Below are 9,087 nucleotides of genomic sequence, written 5' to 3'. Positions count from 1 at the left end.
CCTGCAATGAAAGAGCAGTCTTTGGAGGAATTTTGGCCACCAGGCCCTGTTCCTTGCGCTTCTTAAATTTCCTGAAGTATTCCTGAATCAGGAATGTGGCATAGAACTTCCCCACTGTTACTTCATCATCTGTTGGCCAAGGAAACACACACACACACACTCAGGTTTAGTTTGTTGTGCTGGTTGGAAGTTATGTTGCTTCCTGCATTGTTATTTTAGTTCATAAATATATTGTTTCAAACTTTTTAGATAAACTTGACAGCTTCTTGAAGTTGACACCTTTGTTTTGTTTTTACTACACAAGTTTGGGCTCAGTACTTTTGTTAAAGAAATTAATACTTTTATTCAACAGTTATGCATTAAACTGAAAAAAGTATCAGAGTACATAGTTAGAAAAGTATCCTCAGTTTTTCACAAAAAATATTAAAGAGCACAACTGTTTTCAATAATGATAATAATAAGAAATGTTTCTTAAACACAAAAACAGCATATTAAAATAATTTCTAAAGGATCATGGAGTAATGCCTGTTGAAAATTCAGTTTTGCAATCACAGGAATAAATTGCATTTTAAGATATTGAAAGAGGAAACGTATTTTAAATTTTAAATTAACATTTCACAATATTGTTGTTTTTACTGTACATTTGACCAAATAAATGCAGTCTTTGTGAGAACTAGAGGCTTCTTTCAAAGAAAAATCTTATCGACCCCAAACTTTTGAATGTAATGCTTGACCTTTGACCTTTTGTCGCCACTCACCTCCAGCAGGGGGAACGACTTGATCCAGCAGCTTCATGCTCGTCCTCTTCCAGATCTTCTTCACGATGGCCCTGAGTTCCTCATTCGCTTGCTCCAGGTTACCTGACACAAACAAATACAAACAGTGACTTTTCGGTGCGTGTATGTTGGCATGTGAATTGATTTTCTGCATGCTTATGAACTGCACGTGTGTATATGACATTTTCACACCTTCCGTTTTGATGCGTAGAGCCGTTCGTACTAGAGCAAAGAGAGTTGCGTTGAACATCACCGTCCCGTCACTATTGAGAGGCATGTTCATGGACACAAGCCGCTGCAGATATACAGATTAAGTAAGTCAAGTAATGTGTATAACGCACTACAGAATTACCCCATTTTAGAATTTGTGTTTGTACCTTGCACGCCACTCTATGTGGACAAAGCTTTCCAAACCCAAGGGGAGGCTGAATCCTGCGCAGCAACGTCACCACATCCAGGTGCTTTATCCGTCCCCTGCAACCACATTAAACTCGTATCTCAGTTTCAGTCACTACAAATAAAACTCTAGAATTATTAATAAGAAGATCTAGAAACTTATATAGAGCAGATGTGTGAAAGCTGGCAAAACAGGAAGTGACTGACTTGGCCTCAGGATCGTACTCTGCCCATATCCTCTTAAACTCATCCAGGTGATGCGGCCCCAATATCGACCAGTCACGTGTCAAATAGTCAAAGTTGTCCATGATGACGGCCACAAAGAGGTTAATGATCTGTGGGAGAGGAAGGATCTGAATCACACCCGCTGCTTCTGTTATTATGGATACGGTAAACACTGTACGGAGGGGGTAAAGGATGTCATGCTGGTGGAGATGATTTCACAGCTGATTTACAATAACACAGTTGCTTACTGGGAAGGAATATCGATGTCAACTCACCAGGAAGGCGCAAAGCATATAAAAGCTAACAAAGTAGATGATGGCAAAGTGGCTGCCACAGTCTTCACTGTTGTGGCTGACCTCTGACCCCTTCTCACACGGGCGGTTCGGAGAACAGGCCAGCATGATTTCCTGCCATGCCTCCCCTGTTGCACACCTACAGAAATACACAAGCTCAATGTGAGAGAGAGACATTAAACGAGTGAAAGAGAGAGAAAGAGAGAGAGAAACTGACCTGAAGAGCAGCAGAACAGCCTGAGGAAACGTCTGAAAGTTGTTGTTTCGGTTGATCTGGCTGTTGTCCCTCAGGGCAATCTTACCAAACATCTGTGGAGTGAGAAAAAAAACATCCATCATGAATCGCTCAACACCAACTTGTCCAAGTACAAGCACAGGAGCCGTAACAGACATGGAGACATTTCCCTGGGGAGGATGTGGAGAGAGTGTGACGCAAAAGATGCTGGGACTGACCTGCATCCCAATGACGGCGTAGATGAAGAACAGCATCACGATCAGCAAAGCAACATAGGGAAGAGCCTGTGAACAAAGGAACAGAGGAAAGATTAAATACACAGAGTGAACACAAAATGCATGAATATGACTATTTTATTTCAACAGCCACTTTTAGTTCCCTTTCACTCTTAACCCAAATGACCTATAGTCAAATAACATGTGTATAGTTAGAAATAAGATATTTTTAAGTAAAATATATATTTAAATATTTCTAAGAAATAAAATTTTATTTAAATATATGATGAGATGCAATGCATGCATGTGATTAATGCATATATGCACATATATATATATATATTTTTTTTTTTGTACAACACCGAGTTTGGGGTTGTTTTTTTTTTTTTTTTTAAGTCTCAGCAATGCTGCATTTATTTGATCAGAAATACAATAAACCATAATATTGTGAGATATTATTACACTTTAAAATACATTTGTTTATTTTAATACATATTAAAATGTAATCCATTCATGTGATGGCGAAGCTTAATTTTCAGCAGTCATTACTCCTTCAGAAATCATTCCAATGTTCTCACTTGGTGCTCAAGAAACATTTCTGATTATTATCAATGCTGAAAACCCTTAATACTTTTGTAGAAACAGTCATGCATTTTTAAGATTCTTTGATGAATATAAAGTTAAAAAAATAGCATTTATTTAATTGACCCCACTTTTTTTACTGATCCCAAACTTTTGTACATTTTATCATTTTATTTCAGATAAACAGGATAATAAAGCGGCAGGACATTAGATTGTCTGCTGGTGTTTAATTCCTCACAAAGCCTGACTTTGACTTGGGCATAAAGTCTGGACCACAGTCCAACCTTCTCTGTACAATTACACAAGAAAGTGCTGTCTAATTTCATTCTCCTCACCTGAAAGGATTTAATGAAGGTCCAGAGCAGCGTCCGAATGCCCTCTCCCCGAGACAGGAGCTTCACCAGCCTCATCACACGGAACAGCCGAAAGAATGTGATTGAGATCCTGGCGTTATCTTCAGTGTTTTGGAGGCCCTTTTTCAGCATGACAAACACACACATATGCGTGTTCATGGAGAGGCACACACATATATACACCCAACCATTTGTACACCACCCAGAACAATTCAAGGTGACACACACACACACACACAATCAAGTTAATATGTCTACAACAGCATGTTAAACACCACCAATAGCAAACTACAGAGACATAAAGGATGTCTGGTGGCTTTATGAAACAATGACAATATTCCAAATGGATGCAAAGCATTTATAGATGTCTACCACAATAAACAACACCCCTGAAGTAACAATATTTCCAGCTAATCATATATATTTTATAAAATACCCTACAGAACTAACCTGCCATTGAAGCATTTAACACTATATTTCACAGGTGATATTAGAATCTGTGTATGTCTCACATACACAGACACTAAACCACATATGTTTACAGATGTTATGCTTTGCGTAAATTATAATTATGACATTAAAAGTCATTATGAGATACAAAGTCCTAATTATGACAAAAAGCCGAAATTATGAGATAGTAAGTCAATTATGAGATAAAAAAGTCAATTATGACAAGTTGAAAAGAAATTACGAGATTAGTCAATTATGAAATAAGTCAACATTGACAAAGTCCATGATGTCTATAATTGACTAATATCTATAATGTTTATAATGACTATAAGGCCATAATTATGACTTATCTCATAACTGACTTAGTATGTCAATTTCGACTTTTTAATTCATAACTTAGTATGTCATAATTTTTTATCTCAGTTTTGATCTCATAATGACTTCCTATCTTATAATTTTGTCAAAATTATGATTTACCAAAGCATAATTTTTTTTTTTTTTTATGTGGCAGAAATGGGCTTATCCATTTGTTAGCGCTTCTTTAAAATCTGATATTTTACTTCACTTATATAATCTAAACATATACACAAAGCTAAGGTGCACTCAGTAGTTTTTTCCCCTCATTATAAAGTTTCTACAAATAGAATTGTATGGTTTTGTAATGAATTGTAGTTTTTAAAAATGCGCTTAAAATCATTACTTTTCTAAAATGAGTTCAGCAGTCATATCAGTCACCCAAAAGCAGTTTTGTTCCACACTGAGAGGGTCACCTCATGGGGGCCGCCATTTTGAGATCACATGACTAACTAAATACAATTGGTTTTATCTTGGCAAGACTGTTATCTGAAACTACCTCTTGTGCAATAAATTCTGCGAATTGAGCATTTCTATAATGGCATCGGTAATTTTTTTTCTCTGGTCAGGCACTGCATCCACACAACTAGGTGTCAGTATAAGCAGAACATGAAAAAACGACTCAGTGCACCTTTGAATCTCTAATACTACATCTGCAAACACATGCCCTATAAAAACACATCACAGAAACCAAGCAAAACATATAATTAGCTTCATGCATGTGGACATCGCACAGGAAATCGTATTTTCACAAGCCCCAGCTGATTTCAGAGCTCTGCAACATCAGTGGTGAACTGTCACACCAGAGCTGACCAGCAGAGGCCGACACTGGACTACACACAGAGAGAGCGATGACCATGTGACTACAGCCCACCAATGACAGGCATCGCAGCCTAGGGGAGGGGAGAGGAGAGGTCGAGGCGATGGACACACTACCAGCATATATACACGTGCCTGCCCAATGCCACAGTGATGAGAGAGAACACGTGCGTTCATGCCGAAGTCACATGGTGAATGACAGGTGTTGATGGACAGGTCGACAAGGTGATGGGGGTGGAATGAGAGGTGGGGTTTTGGTTACCGTTGGTCCGTACCATTGGTCTTACCACAGAGGAGGGGGGAGAGGAGGAGGGGTCAGCTGGCTTTAAAGAAAGGCAGACAGATGAAAGCTATAGCAGCGCCAACCACCCACCGTACACCTGTGTGTGTTTGTGTGGGAATACGTGTGGTAAAGTGTCCGTAAGTGTGTTTTGAGGTACATTTATTGGGTCTTTTGCAGGGGAGACGCCTCATAGCATGTCTGTCTTTCTGCCAGCTGAGGGTGCTACAGCACATGGTCTGTTTGAGGAGGAGCCATATGCTGTTCTGCAGCCGCAGACTGGAGGATGAGTTGGTGACACACGCAGACACATGCGACATCTCTCATGAGCCGAGTCGAGAATCTCTCAGCAGGTCTATCAGGGGGTGTGTGTGTTGCAGGGAGTGAGTGTATGTGTGATTGTATGTAGGTGTGTGTTGAATTTCTACATGCAGAGAAACTGATTTCTAAATCCTCTGCAGTGCCACGATAGACTAAAATGTCTGTCTTTATGTTTCATGCTTTTAGTGGTGATAACAACTAAATTGATTAAATTATGCCTTTGCAGTAGAACTGCAGAGGATCTGGCAACCCCAACCATGCATGTAGCACACACATTACAGAACTGGGTCAACGGTATTACTCGTTCCAAATGTGCATCTGTGAGACAGTTACCATGATAAAATATCCACACAGGGCCACTTTCAAAGGGCCGCTCCATATCACAGATATTATCTCACATTGCACAAATATAGAGATTTGGCACAGACTGGTAAACGCTGCCCCCTGGAGGTTACAATCATGTCCATCGGTTGGCTGGCACTCAGCGAGAACTTCAGTTGTTAGGCAAGTCTCATGAAAATAAAGGTCTGGGTTATATTTCACCTGAACTCAAACATAAAACTAAGAAATTATATTTTGAATTAAGACTGCGAGAGCCTGTTTTAGGACTAGTAACATTTCTTGCACTGTTGGGTTAAAATGTGCTTGATTATCATGAAAATAATATATTTTATAATATATATATATATATATATATATAAATATATATTATATATATATATGCAAATTTAGGCCTACTGTAATTTTACAAAACAATCCAATAAATAAATGAATATCATGCTTTAAAATGTATTCTAAATAAATAATTTAGTATTTAATGTAAAAATATTAATAATTTGCACTGTATTTCATGTAAATCATTGTTTTGCCAAGATGATTTTCATTACAATATTACGTGTGCTGATTTTCTTAAGACTTTTTTATGAAATCTTTTTTTTTTTAATATATGAAAAAATATGCAAATATTTTTCATAAAAAACATAATTTCATGAGATCACCCTGTTAATTAATAGAAGTTATTTGAATACATCATATTCATAACTGGCTTAGCCAATTAAGTTCAGTGGTTATGGTCCTATCAGACTGTGAACAGTTAATGACACAGGGAGCAGGCCTACCAAGAATAATGTGCAGGTGTAAGAAAGAAAGAGAGAAGAGACAGAGGAAAAACACTGAAAAAGGGAGGAAAATGCAGAACAGAGAGACAGAAAAGAAGAGGCATTCATAGAGAAGGATGCAATGTGGCATCGTCAGCAAGACAGAGCTGGCAAACACTCCCATCTCTCCACCCCCCGCTTCTGTCCAATCAGACACCGCAAATCAGAGAGTGCCTCCAACAGGCAGGGAGGACAAAGTACTGAGAGGAGCAGAGCGGCCTCAGGGGGAGGAGGGGTGACATTAACGCTTTTCTAAGGGAGAACAGAGTCGTCCGGTTTCACTCTAATCTCCTTGTAGCACTGAGAGGAGGGACTGGCTATCAGCACGGATTCATCAGTTTCATTTCAGAACACTAATCAGATTAATTAACAGGTTAATGAAGCATGAGAAAAAAGTGCTAAGAGTTTTCTCAAAGGAAAGAGGGTGGTGGGGGGGATCAATCCAAAAACAATGCTGGGTCAAAGGTCATGCCTCAAATCAGATGCAGGATGAAGAGAAAACTCCAACCAAATCAAACCCAGTCAGTGCTGAAATGGATGTGTATAGCAAAACAGGGGGTATATTTCCAGCACAACTGCTGTCAATCATAAATAACCTTTTGACATTAACATTTTGATCAGAGAGCCCAAATCCTAAACTCAAGTTGTTAAAAATGAAAACTTACATAGAGCTGTAGTCTTCTATTTAAACTTTTTCTAATAAGGAGTAACAAATAAAACTGAAAATCTAAAATACACCATTCAAAAGTTTGGGGCCGTAAGGTTTCTTTCTTTCTTTCTCCAGAAAAATATTAAGCAGTACAACTGCTTCTGACATTGATTTAAAAAAATGTTACTTGACCAGCAAATCATCCTGGAATGTTTTCCTCAGAAAGCTTCATTTCTTTGCAACAGAAGACAGAAAGACATGAACATCTTGGATGACATTGGGGTGAGTGAATTATCAGGAAATTTTTATTCTGGAAGTGAACTAATCCTTTAAACATGTCCTTTCCTGTTCCCAGCAGGTGGCACTATGACTATAACTGAATATGGGCATGGACATGTTGGGGTGGGAGTTTTTATGAAAGGTGTAGTTTGGGGCGTGTTGTTTGTTGTTTGTTTGAGTTTGTTTGACTTAGTTACTGATGGTTAATCATTGAAATTTGTCAGGCTGCCAGGGACACGCCCTTTGAGAAAAACTCAAAATCTTCGTAATTTAGCATCTCAAAGCCCTTATAATTACTCTCACCAAATTTTAAGATGATTCAAAGACGAAAATGGCAAAAAATGCACAAAAATCTTAAAGGAAATTCAAAACAGCAGACTTCCTGTTGCGTTTAGGACTTTGCTCCAAGATACTTTTTTGTAGGTATTGGGACATTACATGAATTTAGTGAATTTTGTACAAGTACGTGAAATGTAGCAGGAGGGGCACTTTGCTGAAATTTTATCAGTGGTGTTATCGAGCCATTTTGCCACACCAAATTCTGAAACCCATATCAGATGTACATTTTCGCCAGTTCTGATGCCTGTGCAAAGTTTCTTGAGTTTTTGAGCATGTTTAGGCCCTCAAAAAAACTATTCACTTTGGAGAAGAAGAAGAAGAAGCCATTCCAAGAGAAATATTAAATAGAAGACAGTTATTTTATATTGTATTATTATTATTAGTAGTAGTAGTAGTAGAAGTAGTAGTAGTAGTAGTAGTAGTAGTATATATTATTATATATTGGGATGCCTCAGGGCTCAGTTCTTGGACCACTTATCTTCTCTGTCTACATGGCATCATTAGGTTCTTTCTGTCAGAAACATGGCTTTCCATACCACTGCTATGCCGATGACACTCAACTCTACCTCTCATTTCATCCTGATGATCCGATGATAGCTGCTTGCATCTTGACATTTCTTGCTGGATGAAGGACCATCACCTTCAACTCAACCATGCCAAGACAGAACTGCTTGTGGTTCCAGCAAATCCATCGTTTCATCACAATTTCAACATCCAGTTAGGCACATCAACCATAACTACTTCAAAAACAGCCAGAAACCTTGGAGTTATGATTGATGATCAGCTGACTTTCTCAGACCACATTGCTAAAACTGTCCGGTCCTGCAGATTTGCTTTATTCAACATTGAGAAGATCAGGCCCTTTCTTTCAGAACATGCTTCACATCTCCTTGTTCAAGCTCTTGTTCTGTCCAGGCTGGACTATTGCAATGCACTCTTGGCAGGTCTTCCAGCCAGTTCTATCAAACCTTTACATGCGGCAGTAAGATAAAAAGAAATTTTGAGCCAAAAAGAATGCACGTCACTCCTCTGTTTATCAATTTGCACTGGCTACCAATAGCTGCTCGCATAAAATTCAAGGCATTGTATTATCAAACCTTTACAGCTCTGCAACCCTGTACCTAAAGTCATTACTTCAGACTTATGTGCCCTCTAGAAGCTTGCGTTTTGCAAGTGAATGTTGCTTTATTGTGCCATCGGAAAGAGGCACAAATCACTTTCACAGACTTTTAAATTAAATGTTCCCTCCTGGTGGAATGACCTGCCCAACTCAATCTGAGCAGCTGAGTCCTTAGCCATCTTCAAGAATCGGCTAAAAACAACATCTCTTCCATCTTTATTTGACCCTTTAACTCTAGCACTCT

At 38.6% G+C, this 9,087-nt stretch overlaps 1 protein-coding gene across 32 annotated transcripts in view; it reads right to left on the bottom strand.

Moving 5' to 3' along the window:
* Window positions 1-9,087, bottom strand: part of LOC109067996 (voltage-dependent L-type calcium channel subunit alpha-1C-like) — a 119,730-nt gene that overhangs the window by 9,445 nt on the left and 101,198 nt on the right. For 11 of the 32 annotated variants that reach the window (XM_042741834.1, XM_042741818.1, XM_042741828.1 and 8 more), the window contains 9 exons: window positions 4,974-5,021; window positions 3,058-3,195; window positions 2,144-2,209; window positions 1,908-1,999; window positions 1,673-1,829; window positions 1,380-1,507; window positions 1,154-1,250; window positions 759-1,071; window positions 2-129 (listed from right to left, as the gene is read on the bottom strand). In XM_042741834.1, coding sequence (XP_042597768.1) covers window positions 2-129; window positions 759-1,071; window positions 1,154-1,250; window positions 1,380-1,507; window positions 1,673-1,829; window positions 1,908-1,999; window positions 2,144-2,209; window positions 3,058-3,195; window positions 4,974-5,021 — 1,167 coding nt within the window. The remainder of the gene's footprint in view (window position 1; window positions 130-758; window positions 1,072-1,153; window positions 1,251-1,379; window positions 1,508-1,672; window positions 1,830-1,907; window positions 2,000-2,143; window positions 2,210-3,057; window positions 3,196-4,973; window positions 5,022-9,087) is intronic. The other 21 variants (XM_042741877.1, XM_042741895.1, XM_042741882.1 and 18 more) reach the window with 3 other exon arrangements.

This window comes from Cyprinus carpio, chromosome A4 (genome assembly GCF_018340385.1).
Source record: "Cyprinus carpio isolate SPL01 chromosome A4, ASM1834038v1, whole genome shotgun sequence".
Taxonomy (NCBI): Eukaryota; Metazoa; Chordata; class Actinopteri; order Cypriniformes; family Cyprinidae; genus Cyprinus; species Cyprinus carpio.
This window is presented reverse-complemented; position numbering and strand designations above follow the sequence as displayed.